The following is a 14,746-nucleotide window of genomic DNA, read 5'->3' as shown; positions in this document are numbered from 1 at the left end:
AGAGTTCCACACCTGGACATCACTTGTCACCCGGGGCACAAACCCTATGGGACTGGTCTGAAAATTTGGGTTTTTTCAGTAAATGCTTCAATATTTTCCTTGCTAAATGGACTTTTTAGGAAATGTTATCGCTTTCCGATGGCTGATAGGTCACTGCAGGGAAAAATTAGTGATGGCCAGGTATGGGAATCTTTCCAGAAAGCCTACACAATGGGCAGAATTGAGCCTAGTAGGGGGTAGGGGTAATCCTATATGATGGCACTGCCCGGCACTATTCACCAGCCAACAACTAGGCTACACGTAGGTCACAAGTGAAGAGGATTAATAGGTTGGTCCTCCATGGGACTCGCAAAAACGTGACGAAGAAACTGACCAATTTAGATGTTTTCTCTTTATTAAAATCCTCTCGCGTGTGACAATTTTACATACCAAGAATTGAAAAATCATTAAATACCTACACTCGTAAAACTATTATACACAGGTAAACACCCATTTAAAATAAGTCGTCTAATATTACACTTTTTACGGTACATTTACAATTCAAATTTAAAGAAATTGGTGCTGTTCTGAAAAGTGTAAATTTTCAGGAAGGCGGCTTTAATCTTTGAAACAATTTTAGAGCGAGAAATAGCTTTTGAAAAGAAAGAAACTGACATTTTAAGGGAACGAAAAAATCCAGAGGAAATTTGTTGGAAATTTTTAATAAAACATGGCAAATTTTTTTGCGTGACAAACTGTGAATGGCAATGGTTACATCAGTTCTTTGGCCTTCTGATATAACTTTTAAAAAAGTAAAGACTACTTGGCAAAACACTTTAGAATCACAGAGAAAGTGTTCCACTTTCACATCTGTTGGCCTGGTAAACCCACTGATGATTCTCTTCATACCGCTCCCAACAAATTCAAGTCTTTAAAAACCTAATCAAAAAATGTCATTTTCTGTAGGCCACAAATTTCTACCTGATTTTTATTTTTGTAAGTCTTTGCGCTCAAAATGACCTGCACATAGATTACGGAATACTCTATGTTACATTCAACTGTCAATATATTAAACTAACACTTAAGTGTGATAGTGTGGGGAAAAAATGTGTGAAATAAGGTGAAATTTCAATAAGTGAAATATAATTGCCAGGATATATTTTCACGTCCGACATTTTGGAGGATATTTGAAATCAAACTGGCACAATTATTTTCGTAAATCATAAAATCCTATAACCTCAAGACATACAATCCTGCTGTTTTCAATCTAAATGCATTTCCATATCATCCGAACGTGAAGGATTTTAAGCCAACTATGCAATTTATATCAATATTCCTTCATTTCGAACGGGCAAATTTTCCGCATGATCCAATGCACGCACCATGTCAAAACTCATCTTTGCCAAATTTGCCTGGCAAAATATATAAGTAAACGAAAAACTTTTACAAGTGCAATTTTTTCTTTAAATCACTGCAATCATCACAATTTAATTTAGTTTAAATCATCTTAATTTTGAATTAAAATGATTCTATATATGTACAAATCTTTGATCGGATTCCAATCTGTAGGACTTGTCCCTCAATTTTAGATCTCACCAAGTAAGGGGAAAAAAAGTTGAAGACAAATAAAAATATGATCAAAATACCGAGAAAGAAAAATACCGAGAAAGAAAACTAAGATACATGTAAAACAAAAAAAGGCTTTCAGCTTCGGTCCACACATTGAGCCACCGGTATCAAATGATCGAAAGGAGCGATGCTCATAACGATTTTTGGCAAGGTATACACATCTAGAATTGGAAAATGTGGGATAGCTTTGTAGTGTGAGTGGTGGTAGTTTTTTGGGTGTTATCACTTTTATTTGGTTTTTTTTTCAAAATGGCCGCCAATATGCTTGAACCGGATTAATTATATGCAGTAACAAGCATGTTTTGGCTGCCATTTTTTTTTAACAGTGATAGCACCCAAAAAGCTGCCACCGCTGCAATGCTATCACATATTTTCCAACTACAGGGATGCATACCTTGCCAAAAATCACAATGGGCATTATTCCCCTCATTTGATACCGACCAAACCCCCAGGCTGATGGCCTAAAAGACAAAACTGCTCAGAGTAACTTCAGCTGTTGCTATTTTTTAGTGCCAAATGAATGTGTACACATGGGCAAAAATATAAGCTTTTTACTTAGATTTTGGTTGAATTTTTAAGGTTTTTACTTAGGGTATTCTATCAAACAATTTACACTTCAACTTGAGATGATCTTCCAAATGTCAGATACCTTCACAAGCAGCTTAACCGAAGAGAACAAAATCTAATTCATAAATTCAAATTCAAATTAATTTCCAAGCAAATATATATTTTTTTTAAATCCTTAAATATTTTATTCCAAAAGGGCAAAATCTGAATAACAAAAAAAAATAATTATCTTAACTTTCATTTACACATTCCTACTACCTGAAAATATACAATGCCATACCGACTATGAGCTAGACAATGGTGAGGGCAGTACCGTTATTTTTCTTTAAACCTAAAATTCATCTACTTTTAGTAGTTTGGGGTTATAGCACCGCAGTTCTCTTGTCCCGCTGTTTGCTTCGGACTTTGGTTCTGGCTTTGAAGGCTTGGGAATTGTAGTGATGCTGCAAAGGGTACAAGAGAATTTAATACAATTTAGAGACCAACATTTCATTTTTTTAAAGGAAAACTTTTTGGAAAGGAATTCTTAGCAAAGCATTGTGGGTGACACTCGCAATGATCAAAGTGCCTACATGCCATGTGCACACGTCATGCACGGGGTAAAAAATCCATCAAATGAGAGCTGAGAGTGGTGGGTATCAACAGAGAAAATAACCCCCCCCCCCAAAAAAACTTACCCTCTCAAAACGGTTGGCTTTCTTGGGAGCGCCAGGCCCAGACATGATGATAGGAGCTCCCAGGCCGAAGATGTCTCTGAGTAGCACGTTCTCCTGCAGGTGGATGTTGGTACCAGACCCAAGCACCTCACGGAAGGCCACGTACTGACGCTTCTTGACCCAGCCGTCCAGCTCCAGGATCTCGGGCCCGAACTTGATGATCTCGTGCGGGATCTCGTTCTCCTGAGAGGGAAGAAAAAAAGGTGAACGGTAAGCCAAAAAAACATTATTTACAAAGGGTAATCAAACATGGCATGGAAAGACGACAGTAGACTGATTAATTCATTTGCCATTTTCTTCGACAGATTTTTCTGCTTTTAAATTTTTTGTCTGACAAAATTTTTAAAATGTTTTGTCAGACAAAAATTTAAATGTTTCGTCAGACAAAATTGTTAAATTTTTTGTCAGACAAAACATGTTAAAAATTTGTCAGACAAAAATGTAAATTTTATTGTTTTGTTAGACAAGGGACATCAGGCTCCATGTAAAGAAATAGTTGCCTTCTTAAATCCTACAAAATCCTCCCAAACTGACTGGTGGATTCTGAAATATCTGGGAGGGTAAAGGTTACCATCTTATTTGTTCTAAGTGAAGTAGTTCCTGGGCTCTACCTTCCTCAATCCCACAAAATCCTACAAAATCTCCTGGTGGATTTGGAAAGATATACGATAGCAAGGGTTAACATCTAATTTGTCCTAAGTGAAGTTATAGATCCTGGGCTCTACCTTCCTCAATCCTACAAAATCCTACAAAATCTCCTGGTAGATTTGGAAAGATATACGATAGTAAGGATTAACATCTTATTTGTCTCAAGTTATGTTATCAATGCATAAGCTCTAGACTGTCAATTCAGGAAGGATCCCAACAATATCCAAGAGGGGAGGGGAGGGTAGGTTTAATAAATACCCTACAAAATCCTACAAAATCCTACAAAAATCTCAACAGTGTAAGAAAGGGTGAGTTGGGGGAGACCACCGGGAGAGACATTCTAATGCATTCCCGACAATGCCTGATGCTCACGCGAAGCCGCTATGGCTTTATGCACATTTAGAATAAAATCTGTCGTGCCTACTTCACGATATACCTCTGTGAAGCAGTACGAGCACGTGGTGTGTCCTGTCCACTGGGCTCGCGAAAGTGGTATAATAGGGCCCTCTCTTGTTCGCGCACAGCGCCTATAGACTGACCTGTATGGTTCTGATGATGTCTCTGAAGCTGGAGCGTTGTTGTCTTCTGTCTTTCTTGGCCCGGTATTTGTTGCTGTCGGTGGCCAGGCCTCGGAGGGTGACTACCAACTCCTCCACGTTCTCCATATCAAAATCCTGCAGTAAACGACAAGCATGCAGGATATTAGAACATATCAATTGTAGGTCTAAAGATATGAAAGCAAATACTATCTAACAAGCTTCAATATAGTTTCAGTGTTTCAAAACACTGACTTTACAGGATGGTGCAAATTGTACATGTAGGAAACCCACTTTTGACAGGAATTTTAACCTACTTACTTAACTTATTTGAACTGTTTTTTTTTATAATATAGTGAAGTAAAGCTCTTCAACCATACATTGTGAAAAAAAATCTGTTAAAAAAATCACAAAACTAGTGTTATTATGGTAATTTGAATACAAGTCACCAAAATCACTATTGTCCACATGTAAGTCTAGTGTAGTGTTTTTTTTGTCTCACTACATTTTTCAATGCTTGATAGCTCTGCCAATAAGTCACTGCATTTTCTGCAAATTTGTGATGTCAAGGCAAGTATGTACACTGTGAGTTTTCAAAAGTTGAGGAAAAGTCCAGCAAACTGTGTCGAATTTCACCACTGATGTTTTACGAATTCTACTTTATTTTAAAGTTGACAAACCCCTCCTTCTAAAAGGTGAACCATGACAAAACAATTTGTTTTGGACTTACTTCATTCTGCTCTCTGGCTAGCTCATGGAACATGGCGATAGATTCCCCGGCCTCTATTCTCAGACTGACGTCATCGCTGTGTAGTAGACTGGGAAGCTTACCTAAATGACTGCAAAGAGAACAAAAATGAAAAAAAAAATCAGTTTACGAGACCGTTCTCTCAGCACCTCAGAAATTTTAACAGACTGTTTCTGAATTCAAACTTAGTTTTGAAATGAGGGAATGTGCATCAACTCAATCTCATTCCATGGCTAAATTAAGAATTTTTCAAAATGTATTCCAGCATTACTGTCCAATTTCTTGAGCTACATATCTTCTTGCCCCATACTTCCAGAAGGCATAACAAGGATTTTTTCCCCTAAGATTTGCAAAAATTTGTCTGTGATATGCAAGTTTTAAATAAGCATTTTTGTAGGCCTGTGGGATTTTCCATTGTATTTATTCATATGACCTTTTTTTCAAGACAGAGATTTGTATGGGTTTCAATATCTATATTACCCTTTTTTTAAACTAACGATACTTCTTCAAAATCCAAGATCTTTATTTCCCTTTTTTTAAACTAACAATAATTCTTCAAAATCCAAGATATTTATTTCCCTTTTTTTTTTAACTAATGATTTTTCTTCAAAATCCAAGATTTGCAAAATAAATTAATGCCTCAAAGAAATTCAACCAGAACACAAATTTCATCTTTGTTATTACATGTACGTTGTTCTACAAAATTTACTTATCATGGAAAAAAAATTATGTGAAACCGCTTTTCAAACTTACCTATCTACAAGTTGCGGAACACGAGAGGGCGGTGCAATGGACAGCAGTAGCGTCCACGCAGACAAGGCCGCACAGTGGAGGGCTGCGATGGCTGGGGTGTGTGAGGGCGCTGTGCCGTCACCCTTCAGATACGACAAGCTGAACACGTGCTCCAGGGCCGTCATGCACTCCATCACAGTCTGAAAATGGAAATCATTTGAAATGTTTGGTCAAGGAAACATCAAGAATTATTAGGTCATGACATATAGGGGGAGTGTGGCCTAGTGGTTAGGGTTCGTGACTCATGATCAGAGGGTCAGGGGTTCGAATCAAGCTGCTGGCCGTATGTTGTGTCCTTGGGCAAGCCACTTCATCCCAACTTGCCTCTCTCCACCCAGGAGTATAAATGGGTACCGGCATTAGCTAGGGAGTAACCTGCTATGGACTGGCATACCATCCAGGAGGAATAGAAATATTCTCAGTCGTTTCATGCCACGGAAACCAGAGACAAACACTGGCCTGATGGGCCATATTGGCTCGTGACGGACTTAACTACATGACAAATTGAGGAACAATACCAACATTCTCAAATTACAAAACAAAAGAATACAATTCTCCTCAACTTACCTCATAGTCTTCAGCAGCTAGGAAGCAACCCAGACCCAGAAATAAGGCACACTGCAAAAAAAGGAAAATAATTGAAAGAACTTATAACTTTATAATTAGAGGTTTTTAATTATAAAAAAGACAGAATCATAGCTTGTTAGTGTAACACTTGAAAACTTAAATTCAAACTTGGGAAAAAAATGCTTTGAGTCTAAGTTCACTAAATCTTCCAAAATCCAGTAACTAGTTTTGGAGTGCTTTAATTGATTCGGGACTGCACAACCCAACTACTTTTATAAGAACTGGCCAATATCCAAACTTAGGTTTCTGCAAAGTGGAGGATTAAATAACTTGGGAGGCTAATCATCCTTAGTCGCAGCTGAGAAGCTGAATTGCGAAGGACGCGGCTACAACGTGGTCGAGCTGCAGGCATGTAAAGGCGCCTATGGCTGCCGGCCATACGACCCATATATGACCACGGAGCACAGCCTGAGATCGAAAGTGTTTGATTTTTGCAGAGGGAGGAAAAACGGAGGGCCCGGAGAAGAACCCTCGTGGCACAGGAGAGAACCAACGCACAACTCTACTCACATATGGTCCTAGCCGGGAATCGAACCCGCAACATTGGTGAGAGGTGAGCACTTTTCACACTAACCCCACACTAATCCACTCAGAAAATTTAGGAGTTAGGGTTAACAAAGAATGGAAGGTTTTCATAACATACACTAGCTCGGCCTTTTGGGGCCGCCGTCTTGTCCAACAGCGTGGTCTTCAGCAGATGTCGGAGGTCATTGAAGATGCCTTCACTGTCATCCCCGGCGCCCAGCTGGATCAAGAGCAGAGTACCAACGCTGGCAGCCAGCGCTTGCTCATCGCTCTTTCCTGCAAGGACAAAATGACAAGACAATGAAAATGAAACCAATGTTTTCAGTAGTACATCAGCGCATTTTGTTTTGGTGACTTAATCTATCCCTTCTAAATACTAAATATAAAATTTACCAAGAGGATTGGAAATTTTACAGAATTGGGTAGAGTATCCAGTTTCAATCCTGACTTTTAAAAATCAAGAGACTTTTTTTTCATTAATTGTAAAATGACTTTCTTAACAGCAGCTATTAGAAAAAAACACACCAACTTTTGTACCTTGAAGTAAAATTGTCAATCAAGAACAATAACACACAGTTCATGAACACACTTTATGGACAAGATGAATCAGAGAAACTCCACTAGGTGAAATGCGGGCATATGTGGGCACAGACTAAAACTCTGAAAATTTATTATGTACTCGTAACAAAAAAGTACCTCTTTGTTTAAATTAACCAGTTCACGCCGGGATTATTTTGACATTGACCGGAATCAGACGCGGGATTGTTTTTCAGGAAACTCGATGCCAGACAGGTTCAGGCCCTCATCTGCAGGTAGCACACCCTGATATTTCCGGCCTCACTCACTGCGTATTTATCCGTCATCCGTTCCGACTACCACAAACCTTTACCTGTATACATGTCATCCGGCGTGAACTGGTTAAAAGAGTAATTCCAAGCACTCAAGATAAACATGCACTGCGAAGTATTGTCTACAGTGGTTTTTTTTCCCCCACCTTTCTTGATGCAGCGTTCCACACAGTCTGAGATGGTGACTTTCCGATTCTCGATGAAGTCTGTCAAGACTTTACGAGCCAGGGCCTTCTTGAGACCTTCAAGGCAGTCCTTGCGTCCATTTGCACTGTTGGCAAGCCAAAAAAGGAAAATCAATATATGTTCGGACTACATGATGGATTTTAAATATTGGGTTTTTTTTTCTTATGGCAAAAATACATTTTCTACTCCCCCGCCTCCTCAGGGACCCTAAAACACTAGATGATTTAAAAAATAAAAACTTTAACTCATTTCATGCTGGCTGCGTATAGGCTTTAGTTTTGACACTATAGACTGTTCATTGTGAAGGAAGTATCCTAAAGGAAATGCACAGTGGATAGGAAGTGCCATAAAGTATTTCACACTGTAATCTGGGTTACATCCTATGAGGTCAGAACCCAATTTTCATGAAGGTGCAAACCCCCAACTTTTGCCAAGCAAATTTTTATCTTGAGCGAAAGCCATCTCAAAACCGGTCACAATCACTAAACATAGAATGCCATTTTGGCTAATAAGCTTAGCCCAATTTCATGGCTCTGCTTACCGCAGAATTCCGTGCTTGCAATCACAATTCTGTGAAACAAAACAGCGCAAGCATACAAATTATGTGCTAAGCACAGAATCCTTAGTTACAGGATGTATGCAGAATTCCTCGCTAACCCATGAAGTATGCTTACAGTAAGCACAGATTTTTTTTCGCTACAAAAGTAAGCAGGAATTGTTGGCTAACAGTAAGCAGAGCCATGAAATTGAGCCCTGTATTTGGTAAGCACGTATTACTGTGCTTAACAAGTTTCTTTGCTAAGTGCCATGACATTAGGTATCCTTACCTCTTCTGTGTTGTTCCATCGATGAGTTCTTTTATCTTCTCTTCAAGCACGTCTTGCGCATCTGTCTCATCCACATTGTCACCCTGCTGGGGCTCTAGAACAAAAAAGATATCACGGTCAAAAGAAGGAAAAATTGACCCGACTCAAAATATCACCCATTGACCAAACGCTCCTAGATCTTTCTAAATCCACCAAGTGGTTATGGGGATATTTTGTTTGTAGGATTGAGGAAAAAGGAGCCAAGCCACGTCTACATTACAGGGGGATTCATGCTGCTTAATTTACCGAGTATTCTACCCGAGATATCTTCAATTTGTCAGACTTTCTGTAGTGTTAGATATCCCGGTGTTATTCACAGATATTCTATTCTTTAGTATTCGTGCTATGAGGTACCTTCAGTTTGAACGGAAAGGCAGTTCTTTGCAGTACAGGTCTGATTTCACTGTCCGCAACTGTCCACCCTCCAAAAGATACCATATCAGTTTACAGTATTTTTACAACCTAGATATTTTAGTGCAGTCTATTGTGCCAAGTCCAGATTGCATGTTGCATAAAAATGCAAAAATTTTAAAAAAAACAGAGGTCAATGCCCATTTCAAAACAAATGACAAAGAATATTTAACTTCTTTTGGAGGTACTTTCAAGCTGGGGGGGGGGTAGGGGGTGTTTGTTCTCGTTGTTCATCGTTCAAACAACTTGAATAAAAAACTCTTTGAGATCTAAAATGGTAAATCTGATTATTTATAGTCATCACTCATTTTCTGTTATTCGTGAACTTACCAGAAATTGTTTTTGTTAATGATTTGGACATGATTTGATTCACGATTGTATTTATTATAGGCTTATATTTATTATATGATTTTATTTATTATAGCCCACGAAAAAAAATTGACTTGTTTCCAGTGGGGTCTTTTGGTACAGGAAGGAAATAACAGTTTTAGAATTGAGAAAAAACTCACAGGATCAGAGCGGTACTGAAAACCAAATCCACATGATGGCCCAGACGGGATTTGAACCTGGGTCACAGTAGCCTTTAGTCAAGTCCCACGCGCCTATACCCGGACCATCCAGACACGCACCCCGGATGCTGGCACGGATGCGAAGCCGCGAGGGCCTTTACTATCTCGTGGAACTAATCACTTATTCATTTATTCCCGTAATATACATCAAGCAATATAAACCAATCATCTAACGGTGGTTTGCGGTTACCAGCAACAGCATGGCGCGCGTGCTGTCTGGCGCCAGACGATGGCTGATTTACGTTAGTAATTCTGCATTTTCATTGGTCAATTCACAACGGGTAATGCATTATGCATGTCTACCAAATCGGTAGACAAATGTAAAGAAAAACATAAGCGTTCTTCACGAGATGGTAAAGGCCCTCGCGGCTTTGCCGCTCGTACTAGACTTTTTACGTGTCAGCATATCCACTGTGCGTCATGTGTCCGGGTAAGCGCGTGGGACTTGACTAAAGGCTAGGGTCACAGCGGTGGAAGGCGAGGAAAGTACCACTTCTCCAACCTGATCCCCCTAATTGTTCTGGACGGAATTAACTTTATGTCCAAACTATTGCATCCTCCCAACTACAGTTGGGATGGTCCCGACTTATTGTTGGGATCATCTCAACTTAAGTTGGGACTGTCTTAACTTTAGTTGGAGCCATTGCTACAGTTGGGCACGACAACTTAACTCACCTTCCTCTAAGATGCTATCTGGCTCGGACAGATGACTGCTGACGATGCTGCCTGTTTCCTCTGTATCTCCCTCACTACTGTCTCCACCTCGGGCCGCTCCTACGACAAAACAAAAGAAAGGGAACAACAAAAAGGTCCACTCAGTTATTAAGTTATCATCCAACCCTCACCAAAGGATTTCAATTAAAATAAACCTTGGAAAGAATGTTACAACCTGACGCTGCTTTTGTCTTCATATATCAACTCAATGAAGGTCACTCATTGCAAAAATGACGATAAAACATGAATCTGGGACTGAGAAATATTTCCAATACTTATGAAATTTTCTTGACTCTCCATAGACTTTGTACACAACCGCTGAAGTAGCGTCAGGTTGCAACATTCTTTCCTAAACCTTACTTTTCATATTTCATACATTTTTTTTTAAATAAGCCATCTGAAACACCCAGATCAGATAAATTATGATAATTTCATTTGTACGTGTGCATATGGCCTTGTATGTCCAAAAGAGAATTCGATTCATTTCGATATCTATAATTGTATTGGCCAAAGTGATTGTATTGGCACAAATGATGGTGGGCAATTAACTGCAGTTATTCATAGTTATTGTTTCCCTATGCCATTGTGGTCGTACGAGAGTTTGACCTGGACAATTGCACTTACATGTACATGTATGCCCTTGGGCAAGGCACTTTGCTACATTTCCTTCTCACCGATTAGGAGGCTACTTTGTGCTTTTGGGAGGGCAGAAAGGAGAAATATCTACAGATCTTCAAGCTGCATACATGACATGGCTGTACATGTATATGCTCCCTAAGGAGTTCATCATGGGAATATACCCACTTAACCCTAACTCCCCAAGCATTTTTGCAATGATGCAAAAATCAAGCAACCTCAATCCTGCAAAATCCTCCAACTGGCTTGAGTTGCATACGGCCTCAATCCTGCAAAATCCTCCATTATTTCTTGAATGTGGTCCTTGGAGGGGCGACCAATCCCTCAATCCTGCAAAATCCTCCAGCAATCACTGTCAATATGTTGAGACAGAGCCAGTGACATCCTGGAGCAGTGCAGAGGATTTTAAGTATATATCTAGGCCTAAATTTATGCACGGCTGAACATAAACAACACAAGGTCTGGCCTAAGACCTTGACACAGTGCATCTTCCAAATCATTTTAGCCATCTAGCCTCAATCCTGCAAAATCCTCCATTTTTGAAACAGGATTTGGAGGATTTGGGAAGGTTAGGATTAAGGAGTGCATCAGAATTATATACTCATGGATGTCGGATGTAACACAGGGATGGGGGGAAAGTGGACCCCAAATTTATCATCATCGCAGATATGCATGTGTTAAATGTTGGCTTCCTTTGAGCTTGTCTTACATACGCAGTGTGGACTTCCGAACAAAAGACGTCCACATAATGTAGGTAGCACCGACGTTGTGTGGACTTGCCCACGTCCACACAGTGTTTCCCCATTTCTGGAAAACAGGTTTAGAGGCATTTTTGGGTTAGGTTTATCTGTAGCAGAATGAAGAGAAACACTAAAGGGAATCATTGAAAAAAAATTGGGTTGTAAGAGTTTTCACAGTTTGAGAAAAATGAGTTTTTCCACTGGTGTTCCTTAACTACACGAAAAGAAAGGAAAGTCCACACTACGTATGTGAAACAAGTCTGTCTGTGTGTGGGGGGGGGGTCTTTTTGGGGGAGGGGCAACTGTCTTTCACCAACTTCCTTTTTCTCAAAATTCTTTTGTCCAATTTGAAATAAATTTGTGTTTCCCATAGCACTTTTATTCATGTTTTCACATTAAAAAACACATAAAACATTCAAATTTTGACAATATCTCTTTACACAGTTATAACTATAAAGTCACAAATCTGTACAGGTTTTGCTCATTTCAAACACTTTCAATCCTAACTTTTACCATATTTTGAAGACTTTACATGAATTTATTTAAGGAATGTCGTACCCTGATTCCACTTTGGTCATATTGTGTGTGTACAAAGTTTATAAAGAGATGTTATGGAAAGAATGTTGCATCCTGGCGCAACTTTTTTCATCATAATTCATATCATTTCAATGAAGGTCAGTCATTACAAAAATGTTGAAAAGACATGAATCTGGGACTGAGAAACATTTCCAAATTTGTTAGAAAATACTTCTTAACTCTACATAGACTTTGTGCACAACCACTGAACTTCTGAAGTGGCGTCTGGATACTACATTCTTTCCATGTTTTTTTCAAAGCATTTTCTAACACAATTGGAATTTGTTGGGTTTTTTTCAGTAGGCCTACCAAATCCCTATTTAAAATTTGTTTTGACGTATAAAATGTGTAATCAAAAATACTACACTCCAGCTAATTTAATAACTTTGATTTATGCAATATTTCATGATAATAAAATGTTAAATTATGACACACGTCATGCACGTAGACCATGTAAATGATGTATGCAAACACTGTACATGTACAAACTCATTTTTTTAATAACTATTTTCATAAATCCTAAACACTGCACACTATATTCATATTCACACTTCAATGATATCCTAGGCTAAAAATTACTATAGAAAAAAGTCTGTACAGAAAACAACTCTAGTGTCAATACAAAGAAAAGAATACATCCATCAATCACGCCCTTTTTGACCAGATCATCAGATGCCGGCTTCTGAAATTCTTGCTTGTTCAGATCAGAATTTCAGTTGGCAAAAAAACCGTATTTTTTTCGTCCTCCAGCAGACCATGGCACGAACAGCTCAAAGTTCTTTGACCAAAAAACCCAGTATCACTGTTTAAAAAAGCTGGAGACAAACACATCAAAACTGCTGTTCCATAAAAAAACCTTGATGTCAGCACTTTTGTATCCCAGTTGTATAGCATATGTTTCGATATAATGCAGTTCGATCCTGGCACAAACACAAAACGTAGTCTACGGTGTCTACAGAAAACTACACGCGCGAAATCGCAACCCCCCAAAAAAGAAAAATTACGGAGATCAAACTTACCCTTTTTCCTCACTTTCCGACGCGGCATCTTGCACCTAATACAGCCTAGTTTGTACCTTGAATAGCCTAATCTCAGGATATAAGTAGATTTTGTATATTCCACGGGTTTTTACTACGGAAATCGGTTTGTAAAAAGAGCATTTGTTGAGAGTAGAGTGCTTCTCGTCGATTCATATTGCAGTTTTGGTTTGACCATATGCGGCGCGGCATGCTCGTGCGGTGCGTGATACGTACGCACGTACGTAAAATGTTCGCCTTTGACCTCACCACGTACCTTGCGCTCACATTGCTTTCCAGTTAACTTGTCTACAAAGTGATGGGAGGGGTATTGCATTATGAGGTACATGGTAAATGAAAATAGTTTATTTCGCAATACCATTCTCAGTGTTTGTGTTGACGAGTCATGATGATTACGGAAGACGAAAAGCAGCGTGCGTCATCGCCCACTCACAATCCACGGGCAATACAGAAAAAGCGCCAACTTTTGAGAAGCCGGAAATTTTATAAAATAAACACGCGAGAAAAATCTAGACGTTTCATTCAAGTAGTCGAAATGGCCAGCTAATAAAATGGTAGGGGGTGAACAATTATGGTGATGATGGGGATGATGATGATGATGATGAAGATGAATATATATATGATTTCGATGTATGATTGATATGGAGCTAGCTACGGTTGGGTAACCTTATAATTAAGAGTTGGTCTTGTGGAACTTCAATTAAATGAATATGCCCTTTAAATTATTAGGTTTCCCCGACTATTTTCATATACACTGTATCTTTTGTTTTTGTCCGTTTACTAAAACTGAAACCAAAAGGTCCGGATTGGTTGGTACGTCACGCATCTGCACACCAGCGGGCACAAAACATGTTTTGTCGTACATGTATGTCACTGTTTTCCGTTGTTGTTGTCGTCGTCATCGTCATTGTCGTCGTCGTTGTTGTTGTTGTTGTTGTTGTTGCTTAGGTAAAAAAAATTGATGTTCATTTGTATTCCTTATTAATGATTAATTAATGTAATTTCATTGAAACTGATCCTCTGACCTTCTAAGGAGCCCGGCTTTGATAGCAATTATTTGCTCACCGGTATCCCACCCATTGTTTTGTCTGCCATTGTTAATTCTTTGATAAGCGCATCAATGATAAGGTGCCGCATTACTTTATGTCCGCCTGTCCGCAACAATTGGACAAACTCTGACGGGCCTGACCCCACCCCCGCAAAAATTCCTGGATCCGCCCCTGGTTATGGATTTTTTTCACAACATTTGAATTATTTGCTGCCAGACAATAATACAAATTCGGCTCATTTGTTTTGCACGAAATAAAAGCTTATTCAAAGGGTTGCAGATGCAAAATAGGCCTACAGCAGTTTTTTGGTTTTTTCGTTAAAACAAAACACACAACTGAAAATTCGT

General features: G+C 39.1%; 1 protein-coding gene across 1 annotated transcript; it reads right to left on the bottom strand.

Moving 5' to 3' along the window:
- Positions 1 to 2,110: 2,110 nt before the first annotated feature.
- Positions 2,111 to 13,543, bottom strand: LOC119738407 (interferon-related developmental regulator 2-like). Its single transcript, XM_038213294.1, has 11 exons — positions 13,333 to 13,543; positions 10,323 to 10,421; positions 8,629 to 8,722; positions 7,762 to 7,886; positions 6,886 to 7,043; positions 6,183 to 6,233; positions 5,577 to 5,755; positions 4,806 to 4,914; positions 4,079 to 4,213; positions 2,853 to 3,074; positions 2,111 to 2,618 (listed from the first exon to the last, which is right to left on the bottom strand). Exons 1-11 carry the CDS (start codon positions 13,358 to 13,360, stop codon positions 2,538 to 2,540), a joined length of 1,281 nt encoding a protein of 426 aa, XP_038069222.1. The 5' UTR covers positions 13,361 to 13,543; the 3' UTR covers positions 2,111 to 2,537.
- Positions 13,544 to 14,746: the final 1,203 nt, after the last annotated feature.

This window comes from Patiria miniata, unplaced genomic scaffold, assembly GCF_015706575.1.
Source record: "Patiria miniata isolate m_02_andy unplaced genomic scaffold, ASM1570657v1 HiC_scaffold_3, whole genome shotgun sequence".
NCBI lineage: Eukaryota > Metazoa > Echinodermata > Asteroidea > Valvatida > Asterinidae > Patiria > Patiria miniata.
This window is presented reverse-complemented; position numbering and strand designations above follow the sequence as displayed.

Bases quoted from the DNA above. Each gene is read 5' to 3' on its own strand.
- LOC119738407 (XM_038213294.1), bottom strand. From the start codon at position 13,360: ATGCCGCGTCGGAAAGTGAGGAAAAAGG. The intron at 8,723-10,322 runs GTGAGTTAAGTT...TTTTTGTTCTAG, and splicing joins AGATAGCATCTTAGAGGAAG to AGCCCCAGCAGGGTGACAAT. The intron at 7,044-7,761 runs GTGGGGGAAAAA...TTGTCCTTGCAG, and splicing joins GGAACGCTGCATCAAGAAAG to GAAAGAGCGATGAGCAAGCG.